The sequence below is a fragment of the Grammomys surdaster genome, unplaced genomic scaffold (assembly GCF_004785775.1).
Source record: "Grammomys surdaster isolate TR1022 unplaced genomic scaffold, NIH_TR_1.0 126109, whole genome shotgun sequence".
NCBI classification, from domain to species: domain Eukaryota; kingdom Metazoa; phylum Chordata; class Mammalia; order Rodentia; family Muridae; genus Grammomys; species Grammomys surdaster.
The window spans coordinates 3,361,449-3,384,961 of record NW_021620917.1 but is presented as its reverse complement, the minus strand read 5'-3'; the positions used below and the strand labels follow the sequence as shown (position 1 = coordinate 3,384,961).

Sequence of the window (23,513 nt, the reverse complement as noted above, 5' to 3'; positions counted from 1 at the left end):
TGTGACTCTGTGTGTATCTCTCTGTATGTGTATCTGTGTGTATGTGTATATACACGTGCATATGTTCATGTGTGTGAGACCCTGTTCATGTGTATAGACGCCAAAGGACAATCTCAGGTTTTGTTCTCAATTCCCACACACATTGTTCTTTTGAGACAAGGTCTTTCCTGGAACCTACAGCCTACCCATGAGGCTTGTCCAGCTGACTGACTTGTGAACCCAAGTTACTTCCTATCTTATCTCCCTAGCACTAGGGTTACAGGTGTGTGCTACCATGCCTGAGCCTCAAAAATCAAACAAAGAAATGTTGGTCCCGGAGGTTGAACTCAGACCCTCATGCTTCCCAGGCAAGCACTTTCCTGACTGGGCTACGTCTTTCCTGACTCCCTTGGCTAAGCCCTTTAAGCTCTGGCAATCTCAGCTTAGCTGTGCTTGGGTTCAGCTCTCAGCTGTACCTGGCTCCAGTATGCAGCCTGATCCCAAGGAAATGCAACATCTGCAAAGACAGCCTGGGTGTAGTGGGAGGGGTCTCTGATTTATGTGACACCTCTTCTCCATGACACAGCTGGGATCTTTGTGGGCACAGGAGAATGCCTCAGCATCTTGGCCATCTCAGCAGCTCCTCTAGTTTCCATGACTGGGCAACAAAGAGACGTGGCTGGTTTCACCAGGGCACGCTAGCACTCTATGACAGTAGCAGTTGGGGAGACACTAGCTTGGCTTCAGTTGCCTCCCCCCCCCCACCTCCGTTTCATTAAGGCCAGCTATTCCCTCACCTGGTGAGGAACTGTTAGTGTCAACATGCAGTGCTTGAGTGTCATGAACTTCAGAGTACAGACACGTGCATCGAGGCAGAGACATTAAAACTAGAAAATAATCGATTTAATCTTTAATTATGCCACTGAGCTCAGTATTGTGGGGGGGGGCAGATTTGTTTTCTGTTTGTGTATGGGCTGTGCGCGTGTCTCAGTGCATGCAGGTGTGTGTATGTGCAGGTATGCAGGTGTGTATGTACAGGTGTGTGTGTACAGGTGTGCATCTGGAAGCCAAGGTCAATGTCAAGTGTCTTCTTCCATCTCTCTCCACCTTGGTTTTTGAAGCAAGGTTCCTCAGTGCATCTGGTACTCACTGACTGACCCAGGCTTGCTGGCTAGTTAAACCTACAGACCCTCCCTTGTCTCCTCCCTTCCCAGTGATGGAAGTATACCTGGTTTTTTAGGTGTGCACTACAGATCCAAACTCAATTACTCCACCCTCTAAACCATCACTCTAACCCCTATTGTTTCATCCTAACCAACAGATCCCCCACCAGCCTCTCTCTTTGCCTGATCAGGGGCTGTGGTATCTACTCTGAGGACATCCAGTTCCCTGGATTTGGGCCACAGTGTTGCTGAATCCATCCCTGCATCTTCCTTTAACTCCTGGAGGCTGGATTTGGGTCACGTTCCGTCCATGCATTTGTGCATATATTACTATATGTGTGCATGCCTGTGCCTCGGTGCCTGCGTATACAGGCATGGGGGGGCAAAGGACATCTGTGCATACCACACATGAGAAAAAGAAACAATAAACCCAATAGTCATCTGAGCCCACCCGCAGAAAAGAGTGATCAAGTCTTGAGATTCTCAGCCCTTCAGAGTCGAGTAACAGTTACCAAATCAGGCACAAGAGCAGCACGAGAAGGGGAGGAAAGAGGCAGCCGGAGGCAGCAGGATGCAAGTGTGTCAGGCCCCTTCAGATCTCTGGCTCTTCAGCCCCCAGGAGGAACCTCACTGGTAGTCTTGTAAGAACTGACTTGGGGGAGCATCTTCTCAAAAGATTTTGCCTGTTGACTGTCGGATCCAGATGTGCTGCAGTACTTAAATCCTGACGATCCTCCAAGTTTGTGAATGAATAAATAACTTCCCAGACTACTATTCTGGGGGGGAGGAGAAGGGTACAAATTAGGGTGCCAGTGAGATGGGCTGGGCTCATTTTGATCAGTTTTACAGTTTAATTTCTCTACCCACCAGATCTCTTACCTTCTAGAAGGGATGGAAAAATAAATGAACAAGCAAACAAACCTGTAGATGAGCCTGGGGCACTGAGAGGACCTGAGACACAGAGAACAGACTCTTCGTCAGATCAAACCGAGCAGCAGGCTGCCTTAGGTTATGGGCAGTTAAGAGCTGGTCACTGGTGTGACACTGATACAGGAGCAGCAGTGTCCTAGGGTAGATGTGCGTTGCTGCAGTAGAATACTTGAGGCTGGTTAATATGTAAAGAGGGGAGGTTATGTCACACACAGTAGAGGAGTAGGAGAAAGGCAGGTACATAAGAGGCAGCCAAGGAGAGTGCCAGGTGCACTTAGAAACCAGCTCCACAACCGAGAAAGCTTGTTCCTACAAGAAAGGCACTGAACCTTTTTTGTTTGGTTGATTGTTTATTGTCTTTGTCTTGTTTGTTTGTGTGCTAAGGATTGAACCCAGGTTTCATAAGTGTAGGCAAGCTCCTAGCCCCACTCTTAAAGGTTCCTATTCCTCCCCAAAGCACTACATGTCAACAACATGCCTGGCATCCTACCTTCTTCTCTTGTTGCTGTGAGAAATACCCCAGCAAAAGCAACCTCAGAAGTAAAAGGTTTATTCTGGCTCATAGTTCAAGTGTACAGTCCATCATGGCAGGGAAATCAAGGTGGCAGGAGCTGGAAGCAGATGGTGTCATCACATCCAGAGTTGGGAAGCAGAGAACGGTGAATCCATGCTTCTGCTCAGCCTTTTCTCCACTTATACAAGTCAAGGATCCCAACTAGGGAATGGTGCCACCCACGGTGGGCAGGTCCTCCCACCTCAGTTAATATAATCTATATAATCCTGAAGGCATACCCAGAGGCCTGTCTCACAGATGATTCCAGATTCTGTCAAGTTGCCAATTAACACTAGCCATCACAACAGGGAATTCAACCTCAACATGAGGTTTGAGGGGGACATACCAGATTGAAAGCCCAACAGGCAACTTCCCATCCTAAGCCTTCTCTGTCCTTCCCTTGCTCTGATGAATTTAGTCAACCAACTGGCAGCCTCGTCCTTCCAATTTTGTCCCTCCCTGTAATGATGATGCTCACGCAGGGACCCTAAGCAGAGTAGCTTCTCACTGACAGACAGCTGAAGAGAAGGCTGGGATGGGCTGCCTGAGAGCTGTACCTCCAGGGTTCTGAAAGGAAGTAGGCGGCACAGTGCGTGACCCCTGTTATTCTCTGTTTGTTTGCTTGATGTCTGGTTTCACGATAGATGTGAGGTGACAGATCCTTGTGATCTTGATGGTCTCTCAATTTTACAGAAGTTCAAAGGAAACTGAGTGAACTCTAAGAACTCTAAGTGAAGAGTTCTCGGCAAATGTGGCTGTTCAGGTTCTTCCTATCTCACACCAGCTAGCTTTGGAATGAAACTAATTCTGTAAATGTTAACCTTGACCAAAGGAGGCTCTGCTCCTACCAGCCCAGTCCAGTTCCTCAGTGTCGGGGGGACACTTCACTGACCTTCTGAATTGTCAGAGACCCTTGTGATGGACTCTGCTGAAAATTTCCAGCCTTTGTGGGCTGTATGATAGTGATAGAGGCTCAGAGGGAGAGGCTTCTTCATTGCTAATTAAGGGTGTACATATTGTGGGGTTCTCTGAGTGTGTGTGCATGTGTGTATATGGTACATACATATAAGGATGCCTGTACCCATACATGAGCAGGCAAAAGTGTGATGCCAGGCGTCTTTTCTTGCTGTCGACTTTATTGCCTCAGGACAGGGTCTGTTACTGGGCTGAAGCTCACCATCTTGCTGACCATCTAGACTGGCCAGCAAGTTCTCAGGATCTGCCTGTCTGGTGCTGGGGTTTCAGGCACACACCGCCATGCCTAGCCTTTTACGTGGGTACTGGGGTTTCAAACCCAAGTCCTCTTGCTTGCAGAGCAAGCCCTCTTCCCCACTCAGCCCAACACTGTGCTTTTAAATGAAGCATAAAGGAATCCTTGTCAACAGCTAATTACCCGAATCACCAAAAATCAAAAGCCAGGAATATAATAACATGGCCCAGCTGGTAGCGAAAACTGTATTCCCAGAAAGCTATGCTTGGAAACAGCTTTGTCTACAATAATTTAAAACAAAAAAATTCCATCTTTATAGCCCAACTGACACCATGTTTGGGGCAGCTTGACTTTTGTGTTAAGGAATCTCAGCTAACAAATTCTGACTGGGGGCTAGGCATCCCTTTTGTTGCCTTTGGGGAGTCTGGGTTCTGTTTTGGAGCAGTATAAGGCCACTTTGCAGTGACCTGTAAGTAGCTGAAGTGGCAGGTACATTTCCCATGAACCCCTGGTGCATGCCATGACCTCCAAGTCTGCCATCAGCTTTCTGCAGAAGCGACTGATTTTTATGGGTGGTGCTCACGTGTGGCTGATGTTTGTTGTCCATGGACTGAGCAGAACATAGCCCACTGGAACCACACAGCATCTCTCTCTGACCATTTTTAGTGTGGGCAAAAGAGGATTGCTAGTAACACTGCCCCAGAGGGACGGAAACAGTGGATTGGTTTCCAGGAGAGCCTGCCAGAAACCTATGTGTTTGGAGTAGGAACCCCCAGCAGATGCTCATAGGCACAGCCAGGTCACCCTTGGCTGGGCTGAGAGGCACATTTAAACTCCATGAGAAAGCATACAATAGCAGCAGTCCTGCCAGAACATTCCCAAGCCTTCCTTACAGGCAACAGCCCATTCTGCTGACAAAGGCATCCTTTCACACCTGCAGGAAACCCACTTCCAAGAGCTACACAGTCCTTGCTATGGATTCTGTCTTTCCCCAGCCAGCTCAGCTCAGGGGCGTGAGAAAAGCAGGCTGGCACTCTGCAGATGGGTTGCGAAATGCCTAGCCCGTCCGTATTTATCACAGTAATTTCCTTATTAAAATGTTAATGACTATAGTGCATATTTGTCATTCCCCGTTGTGTGCAGCATCCTTTTCCTGGAGACAGATCTTTGACCTGCCTGATGGTGAGCCCAGAGACAACTTCCCCCACTTTATACAGAGCCCAGGAATTAAGATTTTTCTTCCTTCTCTTGAAGTGCCATACATAGGTTGAAGAAGAAGGAAAAAAAGTTTATTTTGGTTGAGAGGACAGCTCAGTCAGTAAAGTGGTGAAGACCCAAATTTAATTCCCCAGAATCTATCTAAAATTGTCTGGTGTGATGGTGTGGGCTTGTCATCCCAGTGGTGGGGAGTCAGAGACAGGAGGCTCCCTGGAGCTTGTTGGCCAGGCAACCTAGCTGAGTGAAGGATCTTCACACTAGTGAGGGAGCCTCTCTCAAATAATGACCCCAAGGCTGATCCCTGGCCTCCACATGCATGACTATACACATGCTTGTACAACATCACCTGTGTGCATAGAAGCACATACACAGGGCAAGCAAGAAAGAAAAGGAGGGAAGAAAGGAAGAAGGGAGGGAGGGAGGGAGGGAGGGAGGGAAGGAGGGAGAGAGGGAGAGAAGGAGAGAGGGAGGGAGAGAAGGAGAGAGGGAGGGAGAGAAGGAGGGAGGGAGGGAGAGAAGGAGGGAGGGAGGGAGGGAAGGAGGGAGGGAGGGAGGAAGGAAGCAGGCACACACACTTTCTTACTCAGGACCAGTGGAGGGGTCTTTCCTGGAGTCGCTGTAGGAATAACAGGAGGTTCTGTGCCAGGTTTGGGGAGAGACTCCTGAACTTCACCCATCTTGCTAGCCACACAGTGGAGAGCCTTGGATTGTGCATTCGTGGGGCATGAGGTGGGCTAGCCGCTGCCTCTCCTAGAACTGTCTGGGAAAGCAAACAGGATCATTCTGGTCCAGTCACTGTGGAGATGCATGCTCGCGTGTGTCTGACTCGCTCTGTGCATTCTTGTAGACTCTCCATGGAAAGTGCATCTGTCAAATGTTGGCCCGGAGATGACAGGCGTCACTGTGAGTGGCTTGACTCCAGCCCGGACCTATCAGTTCAGGGTGTGTGCTGTGAACCAAGTGGGCAAGGGGCAGTACAGCACAGAGACCAGCAGGTGAGTGAGCCTGCCCGCCACCCAGAGCGAGGGTGGGGTGGGTCCCAACCGTAGATGATCCGCCAGCCCTAGGGGTTCCGGCAGAAACCTGAGCACGGCAAACCCTGGCATGTATTAAGCTAACTGTACTTCCCTTTTACCTGCTTGGAGGCAGCTGTCATTACCCATGGTGCTCTGTGCCTTCACAGGTCACTTCTGACAGCCAGCCTTCCTGAGGCAGGGGTGGGGGTGGGGAGGCAGGGTCTCACGTAGTCTTGGCTGGCCTGGAATTCACTATGTAGCTGAGGATGACCCTCCTCCCTCTACCAAAACAGAGCGCTGAGATTACAGATGCGAACACCACACCCAAATTATATAGTGCTGGGGGTGGAACCCAGGGCTTCATGTCTGTCCTAGTGTCATTTCTGTTGCTGTGATAAAATACCCTGATAAGGGCAATGTAGGGGAAGAAGGATCTATTTCAGCCTACAGTTCCAGGTTACTGTCAGTCAAGTCAGAGCGGTTGAGACAGGAACTCAAGTAGCTGGTCATAGCATACCAATGGTCAAGAGCAGAGGGAAATGACAAATAAATGCTTGGTTGCTTGTGCTCATTTAGATTTCCCCAGGTCAGTATCTCTTTCCTAGGGAATGATACTGCCCACAGTGGGCTGGGTCTTCCCATGTCAATCAACCTATTTAAGATAATCCCCCACAGATGTACCTACAGAACAACCTAATGTAGGTAATTCCTCATGGAGACTCTCTTCGCAGGTGATTCTAGGTTCTGCCAAGTTGGCAGAACTAATCAGAATGGTAGCTGAGTGACATTTGCCATACATCTGCCATTGCCCCCGGCTGTGATGCTGCCATGTTGACTGCCATGCTTCATGCACACACAGCCTCAGTGGGATCAGCTACATGCTTTGGGCTGGTTTTCTCCTCAGAAGGGTTCTGGGCTGGGCACCTTGCTGCTGTCCCTTACTTCTCTCTCTGATATATTTTCATCTTTAGATTGATGTTACCTGAAGAACCACCAAGTGCTCCCCCCAAAAACATTGTGGCCAGTGGGAGAACCAACCAGTCCATCATGGTACAGTGGCAGCCACCACCTGAAACAGAGCACAACGGGGTACTCCGGGGCTATATCCTCAGGCAAGTACCTAGGACAGGCCTTCAGGCTGTCCCATGAGCTGTTCAGACTCTAGGGAGGGATGCAGACTGCAGCAAAGCAGAGTTCAAAGCTAATGGCTGCCTTTGTGGAGGCTTTCTGGGTATGGTCACCTTCTGAGGCCACACAGACTAGTGTCAGAGGTTGCACTGAACTGAAAAATAAAGGGAGCATTATGGGAAAGATAGCAGATGCTCTCTTCCTGGTGAAGCCTTCATCGGAGGATGTGTATATTCATAAGCATACTGAGTACTGATTAATTTGATGTAGCTATTAACCTACAGTCACTATGCTAGCTTGTTGCTCCGTTTTGCCAGGTCTTCTGACATATCAAAGAAAAAAAATTTGATTGTGTGTATATGTGTGGGTATGTGTACCTAAGTGCAATACCCAAGGAGGCCAGCAGAGGGTGTCAAATGCGCTAGCCCAGTGGTTCTCAACCTTCCTAATGCTGCAATCCTTCAGTACAGTTCTTCATGTTGTAGGTACCCCCAAACATAAAATTAATTTTGTTGCTACTTCATGGCTCTAATTTTGCAAAAATTACAAAGAGATTGCTGTCCTAGAACTTGAGTTGCAAGCAGCTGTGAGCTGGGAACTAACTAAACTCAGGTCCACAGCAAGAGCTGTAACTGTGAAGCTGTCTTTCCAGCGTTCCCAAAGAAATTTGTATATACATCTGTATATAGGTGAGTATACATATACATACTCACAACTTGGCAATGTTTAGGTGTTGGGAATGAAAGCGTTGTATTTTTGAAGTATAGGCCATGATAGGTGGACAGGTGTGCCAGCCAGAGGTTGCCAACGGGAGGGCAGGTTGCTAGCCCAGCAGTAGCAGGGACTTTGGGCTTCTGGGTATATTGAAAGCACATCTGAGAGGTCCTCCTTCACCTGACCTGCCACCAATGTTATCACTGCAGAGCTTTTGTTGGGACAAATTAAGAGAAAAACAATCCATTTGAATTCAAGGATAATCAGTGTCTCGTCTCACAGTTTGTACTGCTGTTTGTTAATTTTATCTGCTTCACTGAGGCAGGAATGGGTCCATTACCCCCACACACACACATACACACACACACACACACACACATATGCCTCCCCTGGTTCACAGCGGAACTGGGGTTCGTGAGTGCTTAATCAACAGAGGCCTTCACTGGACAAGTGGGTCTCCTAGGAAGAAAGCTGTGAATGCGTTCTTTATTGTGTTCTCGCATTTTTGTTTGAGAAAGGTCTCCTGTAGCCCAGGCTAGCCTAGAACTTGTTAGTGTAGCTGAAGACGTTCTTGAATATCTTGTCCTTCTGCCTCCAGGTCCCAAGCACTGTACTTACAGGTGGCTTCCACCACTGTAAATGCCTCTAAACCAGCAGTTCTCAACCTGTGGGTCACAGCCCCTATGGGGGTTGATGGACTTTCATTCCAACTTTAGCCATGCCTCGTGGCCACAGCCACCAACTAATCAAAATAGTTAGCCTGCCCTCTCTGCAACCACTGCCTTTCTCAGCAGCAGAAGGAAGTTTCCCAAGACTGAGCCTGTCAAGTAGGGGCTGTGATGTTTGTCCCACTGAACACACTTGGGACACAGAGCCTAATAATAAAACAGGAGTCATCTAGTACCATCAGAAAACACAGGTATTTACATTATGATGCATAACAGTAGCAAAATTACAATTAGGAAGTAGCAACGAAAATAACTTTACGTTTGGGGGTCACCACAGCATGAGGAACTGTATTAAAGGGTCACAGCATGAGGAAAGTCGAGAAGCATTGTTCTAAACAGGTATTTTTGAGAGAGATGTGGACTTTTTCTAGTAACTCTTAGAGACAAGGTACCCTCTGAGGTCTCCTTCTTTCTTCCCTTTATTATTTGTAGGTTTATTACATATTGACTATTTAATGAATGGAGGTGCATCAGACAACAATTTGTGAGAGTCATTCCTGGTCTTCCACTGTGTAGGTCCCAGAGACCAAAGCCCATCAGCCTTGCAGCAAGGGCCTGTCCCTGTTACTATTCTTCTGGCCCTAGTTTATGTATTTTTCTGTGTCATGTAGCCCAGGTTGGCCTCCAACTAACAATGTAGCCTAGGATAACCTTCTACTCCTGATCTCTTACTTCCACCTCCCAAGGGCTGGAATGACAGGAGTGTGTCACCACACCCAGCTGGGACACGTTGGTCCTTTGGCTCTATTTGCTTTACCTGTGAAGGACATAGGACTTTAGTCACCCACTGTTCAGTTAACCGTGGCGCGAGTAGGGAGGCTAGACTTCTAAGTATGGTGGGAGAACCTGAAATAGAAACGATAGCTGGAGAGAAGTCTCCTTTACCCAAAATCCCTTGCTCTGAGCAAGAGCTGCAGATCACAGCCAGTTCTCTGCTGTCCCAAAGGTTCCCTCTAACCCTTCATCTTTACCAGACGCCCAGCCTTGTCTGTCTAATGGGGCTTAAAGGACCAATATAAAGTCAGTGCCCACGGTTCCTGTGTCTCTCCTCACAGCTGTCACCCTCCATGACAAAAGGTCAGAGAGCCACAGCAGTGTTATCCTGCAGCAGTGGCCCTGGCCTCTGTTTCAGCTGGTGGCAGTTGCCAGTGGCCTGACCTTCCAGCCCATCCTCCTGCTGCCTCCCACTAACGGTTCCTGTGGCTCATGGATGATTCCCTCCAACTTTACCCATCCCTCGTGTCCACAGCCATCAACTAATGAAAATAATTAGCTTGCCCTCTCTGCAGCCACCACCTTTCTCAGCAGCAGAAGGAAGTTTCCCGAGGCTGAGCCTGTCAAGTAGGGGCTGTGATGTTTATCCCATTGAACACGCTTGGGGCACAGAGCCTAATAATAAAACTGTCTGATGGTATGAGGCCTCACGGTAGACTGCGCATCTCTATTTTGCGGGATTACTGTTCTTAAAGGATCCTTGGTGACAGTGCTGTTGGAGTGGAGTAGGGGAAAGGCCATCTGTGCTGCTGACAGCTAAAATCCAAGAAAGCCCTCAAAAAATGAGGGCACACCACCCCAGGCCTTAAATATCAAAGTGTGTGGAAGTTAAAGACCCGTACCGAAATGCATCTGCCTGCAAACATTTCTGAACAAGGCTCCAGCTTGCATATCGTTGTTTGCAAGCAAGAACCCTCCAGGGCACGGGCTCTGTGTCAGATCCAACACACAACGCATGGGAGCAAATGGAAAATAAATCACCTTGGTGGCTCACACCGAAAGAAGTAGTTAGGATGCTCTTGCAGTGATAAAATATTTATAATAATAGGCAGCGTGTTTCTCCGAGAGGCGCTCGGGGTTATGTTCTTTAAAAAAAAAAGTGCTCTCCTGTTTATTTCTGGATAAAAGCTCATCTGTTCTGGCTCAGCTGGTCTCCAGGGTAACAGATCCTCCTAGAAAGGAGGGAGGATGTTTTGAGCGCTCCTCCCTCACCTTGACCTCCTCAGACATCCAGTGTACATCACCAGGGTACCTAGAGCCTGGGCCAGAGTGGACCTCCCTGCCTGTACTGTTTTCAAAAAGTGAATCCTAGAGATCGCTCATTGAGTGTCTGAGGAGACTGTGTAGCTGGGACAGACTTTGTTCTAAACAAGGACTTCAGCTTGTGTCCCCCAATACTAATTGCATAACTTTTCCTTGGAAAGTGTATTGGGTAGTTAAGGACTCCCTGGGGCCAGCCCTTTGCAAAGGTTGTTTTGCAATTTCTTCTAGAAGTCTGTAAAGAAACACCTACTTGGGCCTGGAGAGAGATGGCTTGAGGGGGGTGGTGGTGTTAAGAGGGCTGGCTGTGCAGACAGGAGGGGCATGCATCCTCATAAAAAGCTGGGTGTAGTATCACATGTCAGTCACCCCCAGGGCTGGCCTAGGGGTAGGGGCCCGACAGGGGAACCTCTGAAGTTCATTTATCAGCCCACCTAGCCCAATGGGTGAGCTCTAGGTTCAGTGAGAGACCCCTATGAAAGAGAAGATGGCTGCTGTTGACCTCTGGCCTCCAAATGCATTGATACATAGATAACACATGCATCCACATGCACATCTACACACACACACACACACACACACACACACGAACACATATATACGGTACACACACAAATAGCAACAATAATAAACCTTACCCTTATCTTAAAGGGGGCACGTTTTGACAGTCATACAGGGAAAAGATGGTGGATGATCCCTTAGGTGCAGCTTTCTTGAGAGTGGCAGCAAGATGTCCTTATGGTGGATATGCATGTCCATGGGGCTTTCTAGGTTCTGTTTGTTACAGGATACATTTTGATGAGATTTAAAGAAAGATATGCAAGGCCTCAGTTTCAAGTCAACCATTTCCTCTTGTTACTACAATCCTAAGCAGATTTTGTGGACTGCTCAGATTAAAGAGATAAGGACTAAGACATTGGCAATTAGGGCTGCAAGCATTTTGACTGTTTGCAGTCTTTTCCTGCTTTGTTTGGTCGATTGGTTTTGAGGCAGAAGCTCACGTACCCCAGGCTAGTCCCAAACTTCTTATGTAGCCAAAGATGACTTTCATCTTCCGATCTTCCTGCCTCCACCTTCCAAGTGCTAGGATTACAAACTGGCACCAGTTTATCCAGTGTACCAGACACTGGGGCAGAACCAAGGGCTCCAGCTTGCAAGCAAGCTTCCTATCATGAGCCACACATACCCTTGGCTTGTTGATTTAACATTCTTGTCTGAAATCTATCCCTAGGTACTTTGAGCGTTATCTGCTGATGTTTCTAGATGCTCAGTAAGCAGGTAACACAACCTGGATCCCAAGGAGAGGAATGTCTTTCCCTTCTTAGGTCCCTAATGAAGCGCCTGCATTTCTAGCCTGCCTCTGAGGGGTTCATTTTGCCCTATGGTTTCCAAGGGTGCTGTCCATAGTCACTTCACTGTTATTTCTGGGCTTGTGGTGACAGTTAGAGAGGAAAGGCCTACAGAAAGACTATGAAAGGAACCAGGCATAAAGTATACATTTTAAAGGTTTGGCCATAGTGACCTGCCTTCTCTAGCTGGTTCCTGCTGACCCCTGAATCAATTACAAATCTACTGATTAGATCAGACTGCTCCCATCCAACCTACCAGGGAGGAATCAAGATTTAAACAGAAGAGTTTATCTACCTCAAAACACAGCTCCACCTCAAATGGGTAAGGGAGCTTACTCTAGAATCAAATCTAAGTGACCACGGTCCAGGGACACAGACCTAGGTCACCTCAAATTCTAAGTTCTAACATGATTATGGCTCCTTTGAAGTTTTGTAGTCAAGGAACAAAGAAAGTCATAAATCAAAGCACTTTTCGGATACAGAGGTAGAAATCAGGTAAATGGGCAAAGCGGGGCTGGGGGCAGGGAGCCGCCTCAGCTATTGCCCTCAGATGCTAGCTAATGGCACGAACAGCCTTTTGGTTGGTAGAGCTAGTGGTCTGCTAAGCTGATTCAGTTCATCCTTGTTAATCACAAGGATGTTAAGTCAGACGTAGAAGTAGGTAAGGAATGGCTATCAAGGGAAGACAGCCCAAGATTAATTTTAATTAGACTGTGGACCTGCAACACTCCAACCTTCCCCCACAATCGCTGGTCAGTCAGTGAGCCTTCCCAGGAGTTGTCATTACAATTATTTGGGAGGATGCAGAGAAAGGCCAGCTTTGACTTTCATGCCTTCAATGCTGTCTGCCATCATTTCTTTTTCCTACCAAGTGGGCTTCACCAAGCACAAATGGTCCCTAAGACAGGAAGAATGTCCTCAGAAAGTCCTGGACTACAAGAAGAAACTTGAATGGCCTCATTTGCATATCCATAAGGGAAGTCACAGTATATAGAAGCACCTGCATTTCCAGGTCTTTTTTTTTCCCCCCCAACCACAGTGACCTTGCTGGCCTGGGAATTTCTATCCTGGTTGTGTCCCTTCCCTCTGCTCTGTCAGATCCTGGTGACTCGGGCATACTGTGAGAAGTTAGCTGGAATGCCTCCTCTCTGTTTGAGGATGCTTGCCAGTCTTGTCCTCTCTCTGGGTGTCACACAAAGCTGCATCTCCAAGAGGCAAGAGCAAGTTTGTGGCTATAAACTGGACGCTCTGAGAAGCTTCAGGATGATTGTACATGTCTCTCGTTTTACCCAGGGGAACTGATCCAAAAAAGCTCTGTGAATTAACTGAGCCACTTCAGAACATTAACTTCTATAAACGGAATCATGGAAAAACATTTGCTAATCAAAATAATGCAGGAAGAAGCCTTCCCACAGTACAAAAGCCAGTCCCAGAATTCATGTTTTTTTTTTTTTGTTTGTTTTGTTTTTAAGAGCTGGCTTGTGTAAGCATCTTGTTAATAAATACGACTTTAAACAACTTTAAATTTCTGCTTCAGGGCACTGAAGGACACATTACCCAGGAACTCACAAAGCACCCTCCCCCCCCCCCCAAAAAAAAACAGTTTTGTCATACTTAGCCCTGTAGGTGTTTTAGAAGTTTTAACACCTTTTCAAAGCCACTTACTATAGGTCTGGGATATCTCTGGACAAATCTAGACTGTTCTTAAATGGAAACAGAGCAGAGGACTTGGACAGAGGCTGGAAGCACACAGACCGCTGGCTTCCTGATTTCTCCCCACAGTGCAGTCTCAAGAGGCAGCCTTTCTCTCCGCCCCCTCACGGAGACCAGCTGTGACTCATAGTCACTGTACACACTTGGCAGTTCACACCCGAAATGCAGAATTTTTAGAACACAATAATACACATCTGTGTAATTCAAGTGTTCAGGAAGCTGAGGCAGGGGGATCATGAATCCTAGTTAAGTCTGGGCTGCATAGCAAAACCCTGTCTCAAAAGGAAGGGAAGTGGGCGGGAAGGGCAGAGGGAGGGAGGAAGCCATCACTTGAGCTCCAGCAGCCTCCCCTCTCCCCATATCCTGCTTCCAGTCGCAGCGGCAGTCTGAGCCTTACCTGACCATGCAGGTTGGAAGCATGGTCTTGGCTAGTCTGTTTTGGGGGGTGGGGGCATTTCTATTACATTTTCTCAAAAGGAAAACAGGCTGGGTGTAGCAGTGCATGCTTGCAGTTCCAGAACTTGGAGGGGGAGGGTTGAGATATGAAGATTACCACAAGTCAGAGGCCAGCCTGGGCTACAAGGTAAGTTCTGGGGCAGCTGTGCTACAGTGGTAAGGCTCTATCTCAAAGCAACAGTAACAAAAACAACAGAATTTTCCCATGACCATACAAAGGTTCAAGCCCACTCCACTTTGCCCCGTGTTTATGGTCACCATGAGATTAGAGTGTGGCATGTATGAAGCCATTATCCAAGGCAAGCGCTGGTCAGGGCTGAACTCAAAGCCCAGTTCATGCCTGCTTCCCTCTGCCTTCCACTCAAGATGATCCCAGTCCACTGCGGGCAGTGTCCCTACTGTACTCACACCCATGCTTCCTCTCTGCTGCAGGTACCGCCTGGCCGGCCTCCCTGGGGAACACCAGCAAAGGAACATCAGCAGCCCAGAGGTGAACTACTGCCTGGTCACCGACCTCATCATCTGGACACAGTACGAGATCCAGGTGGCTGCCTACAACGGGGCAGGCCTGGGTGTCTTCAGCAGGGCAGTGACCGAGTACACCTTACAAGGAGGTGAGCTGCAACGGGGTGGGGAGCTGTGGGGAACTGGGGACTGGAGTTGGCAAGGTCTGACTGAAATGTGCAACTCTCTAGGGAAGTGTCTACAAGAACACAGGTCTCGCCTTGAAATGGGTAAGAGCTTGTTTATTTTGGAGTCAGATATGAGTGATCATAGACAAAGAATACAGATTTGAGTTGCTCCAAAAGAGATGACTCTGCTTTTGCAGAACAAAGCAAGTCACAAATCAAGACACTGTTTAGATGCCTTGGTGGAAAGCTCACAGCAAAGCAGGACCATCGCTGTCACAGCCTCGGAGGCTGTCTGATACCATCCCTAGGCTCTGAGTTGGTGGAAGCTATAGGTCTTTTGTTAGGTCGTCCATGGAGCTGGGCTGGGAGTGATGAAATGGAGGGCTGAAGAGAGCCTAAGATGCTTTGGCTCTGGACTTGCAACATTCTAACTCTCCAAACTCACAGACATTCTGATCATCCAGTCAACCTTGTAGAAGGTTTAACATGGATATGTGTTTTCTTCTCTGGGAGATTCAGTTTCCAAGCCTTAAGGGAAAATCTAACCAGTACAGAAGTCAATGGGATTTGCTCTCCTCGCCAATTCCTAAACTGCAGTCTCGCTGCTAAGGAGACACATAGCTTCCTTGCAGCCTGTGTTCCTCTGGGATCTGGGGACAGAGAGCCTATCACGTCATATGTGGGGACTCCGGAGGTTCTGGGAATTCAGACTTTCCTAAATGGGCTGCCATTGTGGTTTTGGTCAGGGGGCCTATCCAATTCACCATGTCACTATGGTTACCTTCCGAAGCAAACAGCCATTGACAGTTCTGCTTTAGTTTATGCAATATGATTATTGGGAATAGAATTCACAAGTTTTGTGCTTTCTTCCTATATTATACATGCCAACAATGTAAGATCAGTAAAAGCTCTCTCACCCCTCAAATAAATAATCAGGGAGAATGTCAGAAAGCCAGGATGTCCTCAACATACACAGGCTAAGACTCAGACCCAAGATTTAGAGTTAAGCCTTTCAAGAAAGAATAACTCCTCTGCTTTCTGGAAGATTCCCCAGTTGTAGCCCCGGGCAGCTGGATGACATTCACAGGCACATGACATTGTTGTCCTGAACAGTAATAAATAGGCCCTTTTTTAATGTCCACATTGGTCTATGGCAACCCCAACCCTGACTGGGGGACACAATATCCCCTCGTGGTCTCAAAGCCGTTCTTTCTTGGACAGGGATAGATGGGGTTCTCAGTCCACAGGTGCAGTTTTATTTGCTTAGGCATTTTTATTGCTACCAGGGCCATGACCTTTTTTCAAATGATAAGGTTTCTAACTGCCCACTTCTCTCCCCAAATCCTGCCTCAGACCTAATGTTCCTTGATATTACATGCTGTTATTATCAGCCCTTATTGATTGGCTGTCGGTTGTCATCCAAGAGTCCATAAATCCTCCTTTATAAATTAAAACCAGTCAGCGCTGCCTGCCCAGCAAGTAGCAGAAATATTAAAATGCTGGACAGCTGGGCAGGACCTGTCTGTTTGCAAGGGACTCCTGACCACCCATTTAAAGGGGCAAACAGTGGACGACCTGCACAATAAATGCCTGCTTTAATGAGTCTGTTTAATAAAGTAACAATAAACTTGGAAACACTTGAAATGACTAACATGGGGGCTGGAGAGATGGCTCAGTGGTTAGGGGCATCTACAGTACCCACGTTGGACAGCTTAAAGCTGTCTGTAACTCCAGCTCCGCAGGATCTAGGGACTTCTTATGGCCTCAGTGAGCACTCCACTCACGTGCAAATGCATGTAATTAAAAATAAAACAAATCTTTATAAAACTATGAACATGGCTATGGGTTATATACCTTTTTATCATTAACTGTGACTAGCTTATTGTATTGCCAGAGCACTTGAGTTCTGTGTACTGCCAGGGAAATTGAGGCCTAATTAAAAAGGACTTTGAGGTTAGAGACGTTGGCTGGTGTCTACTTGGCCCTTGAGAGCCATGATAGGTTTCAGTGGGAGTGGCAAGTTGAATATGCTGAACTAGTCTTAGGTCTTAGTTAGGGTTTCTACTATTGCAATTAAAGTAACTACAACCAAAACAACTCCAGGAAGAGAGGGCTTATTTCTGCTTACAGTCACCATCACTAAAGGAAGTCATGCCTTGCTCAGCCTGCTTTCTTATAGAACCTGGAACCACCACCTCATGGATGGCACCACCCACACAAATCACTAATTAAGAAGATGCACTACAGGCCAATCTTGTGGAGGTGTGCCCTCAGTTGAGAGTCCCTCTTCTCAAATGATCTAGTATGTATCAAGTAGACATAAAAGCTAGACAGCACCGAGGACAAGTCCATCAGGGGAATGCAGGCAAGAGGGGGGCCAAAAAGAAGCTAACCACATGGAAGTCAAAAGAGCAGTAATCTTGCTGGAAAGTTCTGGAGAGGGGTAGTAAGAAGTGATGTGGGTGTGCATTTGGGTAGTACAGTATTCTTTCAAATCAGATCACATGTGGGCTGGGGAGGCAGTTCCATTGATGAAGACCTGAATTGGTTTCCAAAACTCATGTAAAAACAAACAAACAAAGTAGGTAGTGTGGCATGTGCTTGTGATCTCAGCCCCAGGGAGGCAGAGATGGAAGAAGGCAGGGACAGCTACCTAAGGTTGCCCTCTGACCTCCACATGCATGCATGCCAGCACTCACACAAACACGCATGTATACTACCACACATATTACACAAAGATTATAAAAAGAATAATCCCTTGTCATCCAAACTCCTGTTTAGAGCTGGGAGCCATCTCTGTGCAGGTGCGGCTGGAAGCCTGGTCTTCCACTGGTGCAAGGGTACAATTCTGTAACCATTACAGAGGCAGGGGAATGGCTGCCAGAGGGGGGTGACAGCAGCTGCTGCTCCCTTTCTGAGGTGACTTTTAGTGATGGGTCACCTTTGGAGGCTACATGGTTTCTAGGTATAGTTAGACCTGGGGGGGAGGGGGGATTATTTCCACAATTGTCTGACTAAAGCAATTAAAGCTCACAAAGGATTGGCTAGGAGACTGCCACCCCCTAAGCTGGGGTTTCCGAAAGCAGCCCATCGCTGACTTTTAAGGTCCCTTTTATGGGGAAGGGTTGGGGTTGACCGGAAACAGCTAATGAGATAATTGGCAGTTAGCACCTGGAAGAAGAATAGGAGACCCAGGCCGGAGGCTGCCTGTGGGGTGGGTAGTGTAAAGATACCTCCTGTGGAATGGAGGCATCATAGGTGTGCAGGAGCTTAGCAAGGTAAAGGGATATGTATGCACCATGGGTTACAAGCTCAGCATAGGCTGAAAGACACGGTTTGCAGGATGCATTAGGCTTAGGAAACAGATACAGTTCTTGTAAGGTACGGAGACTTAGTAACAATATGTAACAATGTGGCTCCTGTTTGGCTCCAGCAGTATGAACCTGCAGAGAAGACTAAGGCTCAGCACTGTGGTGGGGGTAGTGGTGCTGCTGAGGGGAGTGGGGGAGGTGAGGGTTGTGGGGGTGGTGGGGATAGTGGATGTGGGGCTTGGATTGCTTCCTAGTTCCCTGAGTTGGAATGAGCAGGCATTCAAGTGCACAGCCCCTCTTGGTCATGACTTCCGCTTGCCCCACTACAGACTCTGAAGCTTAATCCTAGACACAGGAGGGCTCTGTGGGCAATAACTGATCCACACTTCCTTCGCTGCTAGGAGGCCACTTACTGTCCCTGGAGTGTCCTACAGCTGTTGGAGCTATGCGCTGAAAAAGCCTGGAGTAGGTCCTTCAAGCAGAAAGGGGGGAAATTTAAATGTTTGCATATTAAAAGAGAAAAGAATAACTCATAAAATTAATTGTGAGCTTCATTTGGGAAATCATGGGCGTGTGTAGAAACATAATTTGGCAGTCAATCTGGAGACACTGAGGGAGGCTGGGAATGTTCAGCTGGGGAGGAGGAATTCTAGTCTATCCAGGCCTGGTTCCCTCTTCCTTCAAAGAGGGTCAGGAAAGCGCCCTGCACTCTTCAGGGACCACTGCAGGGAAGAACTTGTAGCTTATGTGGCTGCTTGCTGGATGTGGGACTCTGGTAAATTCTCGGGGGCGGGGGGATGTGCACAGCTGCTGGCTGGGCACCAGCAGCCAAGCGAAGAAACCACAGTTTCCCAAGCTCCTTCCTGCACATGCATTTTTTATCTTGAACGTGTGTTTCCTTCCAGGAAGCCCCTTCAGGAAGGCAAGCAAGTTATTCGCACCCTGGGTAGAGCCCAGTGTGGTGCGGTCCTGAAGTAATTGAATCCACCACTCACCTGCCACACACCCCAGGCTCTTCTGGTACTGAGTTGTATTGGGCTCCATGGTGCACAGTGCTGCCTGGCTCATTGTGGGTTTTTCCCCTTTGTGTGTGTGTGTGTGTGTGTGTGTGTGTGTGTGTGTGTGTGTATGTGTATGCATATGTGTGTGTGTATGTGTATACATAAATGTGTGTGTGTGTGTGTGTGTGAGAGAGAGAGAGAGAGAGTTCATGATGGGAGTGGGGTGTTCATGTGTTATGTTTGTGTGTGGAATTTGACTTTCAGTGTCTCCCCCACTTGCTCTCTACCTTACTTACTGATTGGGTCCCTGACTGAGTCTGCAGGTCACCAAGTCTGGCTAGTCTAGCTAGGCAGTTTGTTCTAGGGTCTACCTGTCTTTGCCTCCTGGGTGCTGGGTTTAGAGGAGGCCACCATACCTGCCTGGATCTTTAGTGGGCTCTGAGGATCCAAACTCTGGTCCTCACACTTGCGGGAGAAACGCTTACTCACTAAGCTGTCTTCATAGGCCCTCCTTAGCAGGTTCTCTGCCCTGACTGGTACCCTGGGCACACAGGATTGCCTGATAAGAACTTTCTAACTTCGGTGATGCCACCTGTCTTGCTTCCATCCACCACCCCTGTAGCTTCTCCATCAGTATCAGCTAACAGATTTCACAGCAGTGCCTCCCTGACCTCCTCTGCTGGAAGCATTTTAAACAGAACATATTAACTTACAAATTGAACACTGCTGCTCTAATATGGTTTGAGCCAAGTGAACTTTCCAAAGGGTCAGAAGAAAGGTTGGCTGCTCTGTAGAAGTGTAGGGCCGGGATCCCCAGCACACGGGGAGCTGCTTGTCAGATTTCCATCATGATGACCCAAAAGGCAGTGGAAAGTAACTCGCATTTCATAGCGCTCCCAGAAATCAATAACACTTTTGGTTTCCAGAGGGGGAAAACTCTGCAGTGTGTAGCTTCAGCAGTAGAAATGCTTGGCGTAATTAGAAGCATATCTCTTGTGCTGCTGTCTGCTTCAGCGGCTTTCTAATCGTGTAGAAGGAGAGGGAAAGAACAGAGTCATCAAAAGCCAGCGGAGGTCCTACGTGAGGGACGCTGACTAGGTGTTTGGCTTCCACCATTGACATTGCTCAAAATGGCTCAAAAAGCCATGAAAGGCTGGGGAAGGAATGATACATAGCTATGAGGTTTTCAGTGTGTGTGTGTGTGTGTGTGTGTGTGTCACTTGCAGTATAAAATATAATACATGGGCTAGGAAGATAGTTCAGTGGGCCAAGCGAGGGCCTGAGCTTGGATCCCCACGTAAGAAGCTGGGCATGATGATACACTCCTGAAGCCCCATCACTAGGGAAGCAGAGAGAGGAAGACCACAGGGTCTTGCTGTACTTGCCAGCCAGTGCAGCCAAACCAGTGAGTTCCAGGTTTAGTGAGAGACCGTGCCTCAGAAATAAAGCAAGGGTGTAGAGAATGAGGAAGAAAGTAAAACACTCACTGCCTAAGCCTGACGTCCTGAGTTCAGACCCCTCAGAACCACAGAAAAGCCAGACTCAGTAGTGTGAGCATCTCTAATCTCAGTATACTTGTACCAGGAGATGAGAGGCAGAGGCAGAAGAATCAGCCAGTGGCATTCAACCAGCAATGAACAACAGATTCTGTCTCAGAAAAGGTTAGGGGTAATGACTGCCACCCAAGTTGTTTTCTTCCCCCGCACCTTTCCTTCTCCCTCTTGCCCCATCCCCACTCACTCCAGCCCAAAGTACAATGTAGCTGTCTTTAGACACCCATATGAGGGTATCAGATATCATTACAGATGGTTGTGAGCCACCATGTGGTTGCTGGGATTTGGACTCATGACCTCCTGAAGAGCAGCTGGTGTTCCTAACCACTGAGCCACCTCACCAGCCCGTCAAGTTGTTTTCTTACTTCCATACATGTGCCATGACATACACCTACCCAGAATCCCACACACTCATACTCATACATGCACATACAGTATAATATATGTTATATATTTCTATATAATATAATATATATGTATATATATCCACACAAATATAGTAAATTACAGTTATGTTCCAAAGCAAACCCATGTAGATTAGCAGACTCCCTCTATCCATTTTAAAAAACAGATCCATTAAGACACAGATGTTGATTTTTCTATCAAGGGTCCAAAGATGAATTATACAATAAATCACCGCTTGGAGTGTACCAATGTTTCCCCTTTCCCCTGCTTTTACTTGCTTTGTCATTTTTCTTTTCGTAACAGGTATATTTGTCCTATCATGATTCATTCCAGTCTCAGAACATTACCTTGTAATGAAGGAGAAATATTTTATATTTTAAAAGAAATGGAGAAAAAAACATTTGGTTATCCACATTTCGAGAACATTAGCAAAGCTCCTAAGTGCTCACTTGGGCTTTGAAAGGTTTTCTAAAGTAAGGATTATAAATGAACACCCGTCTGCAAAGCTCTGTTCTGATCCCCTCTTGGGAAATTCTCACAGTGGCATTAGATGACGCTGCGCAAAAGATTTGTTTCCCCAACCCCAGAGATGCTCTAACCTCAGGCTCTCTTTCTAAACAGCGTGATGCTCCAGATCCTTCCAACATTACCCAAAATACTAAAAGCCAAGCAGAGTGGATACAGGCTAATCTACTGGGTGGGGGCTTAATGTGCTCTCCTGGAGTTTGCAGGAATGGAGAGGCTCGGTCATTGGGAGGACACTGTACTAGCATCCCTTAGCCTGCCTCTGAACCAGCATCCCTTAGCCTGCCTCTGGACCAGCATCCCTTAGCCTGCCTCTGGACCAGCATCCCTTAGCCTGCCTCTGGACCAGCATCCCTTAGCCTGCCTCTGCTTTTCCACTCATTACCTGATTTTATTTACCATCTATTAATAGACCCAGAGAGCATGTGCCTCCCATTTTACAGAGGAAAACAAATGGAAGCTCACAGAGATGGCTGTCTTTCCCCTGGATCATGTAGCTAGAAAATGCTAGAAAAGACTGGAATGTAGAAATCACTCAGCTCACCCTCTTCAGACTAGGGCCTCACTGCAATGCTCTGCCAGCACTAAAATTTCCTGTTCTTTTTTACATTGTGCATATATCAAGCCTGGTGGGAACAGTCTCGGGTTTTCTCTGTAGCTTGTATGTGAAATAAAAAGAAAACAGATGTCATCTCCCTTACACTCACTTGACAGGTGGCTGTGCAGTGGCTACTGGAAATTTTTTATTACAGTGTACAATAATAAATCTGGTTGACACACACATACACACAAACACACACACACACACACACAAACACACACACACACCAGGCCATTGCATTGATTTCCTGATTCACTAATTATTTGTGTCGTACAGTTTAAAGAATGATGAATTTCAGTAGTGTTGGCTTCCATCTGATTTGACTGACAACCCTTACAAAGAACGCTCCCACAAGACCATCAGAATACACCTAGCTGTAAGTCAAACACGGGTATGAGCAGGATGCCTGAGCCTAGGCACAGAGCTCAGTGTATGGAGTGGGAATCAGTTTTGACATCTGTATCCTGTAGCTGACCTTGTAAGAGAGTAGCTGTGGGGAGCACCATCCTTAGTCAAGTGGGTCTGGGCTGTATAAGAAAGGTAGCTGGGGGCTGGAGAGATGGTTCAGTGCTTAAGGGCACTGGATATTCCTCAAGAGGGTCCAGGTTCAATTCCCAACACCCACAACCATCTGTAATTCCATTCCTAGTAGATCTAGCACCCTCTGTTGGGCTCTGGCGGCAGTGTGCATATGTAGTACATATACCTGCAGACAAAGGCATTCATGAAGTCAGCTGAGCATAAGGCTGTGTGCTAGCTGGTAAGCAGAAGTCCTCCGTGATTTCTGTTTCAAGCTCTACCTTGTGTTTCTGCAATGAATTCCCTGATAGACTGTGAGACCTAAAAGTATAAGATGAGCTGAACAGTTTCTCTCCCTAAGTTGATTCTGGTTGGTGTGTTTTATCGTAGCAGCAGGAAGGAAACTAGAAGAGGAATTGGTACCAAGAGTGTGTGTGATCTACATCCCGCGTTGCCAAAGCAAAGCCCCCTAGTACCTTGCTCATAGACTCCAGCCCATATAGGAGCCAGACCGCACAGCCTTTCTCCCCGTGTTTAGTTAGAAATATCCCTGGGTATCTCTCTGGTGGCTTCACCCTGTGTGACCAGGAGATGCACTGAACACGTTGCAGAGAACCTGAGGCAGTAACCTCATGTTACTCATAGTACCAGATGTGCCAATATGCAGGTATATGCAGAGATGCAGCTTAGGCCAAGGCTGGCGTGGAGAGTGGGTCACACAGTGAACAGTCAGGAAGCTGTGTGTCAACCTAACACAAGGCAGGGTCCTCTGGGA

General features: G+C 47.5%; 1 protein-coding gene across 1 annotated transcript in view; it reads left to right on the top strand.

Moving 5' to 3' along the window:
* The window catches only part of Sdk1 (sidekick cell adhesion molecule 1), a 620,720-nt gene that overhangs the window by 400,607 nt on the left and 196,600 nt on the right, over positions 1–23,513 (top strand). The window contains exons 14-16 of the mRNA XM_028756035.1: positions 5,901–6,048; positions 7,041–7,181; positions 14,624–14,805. Coding sequence (XP_028611868.1) covers positions 5,901–6,048; positions 7,041–7,181; positions 14,624–14,805 — 471 coding nt within the window. The remainder of the gene's footprint in view (positions 1–5,900; positions 6,049–7,040; positions 7,182–14,623; positions 14,806–23,513) is intronic.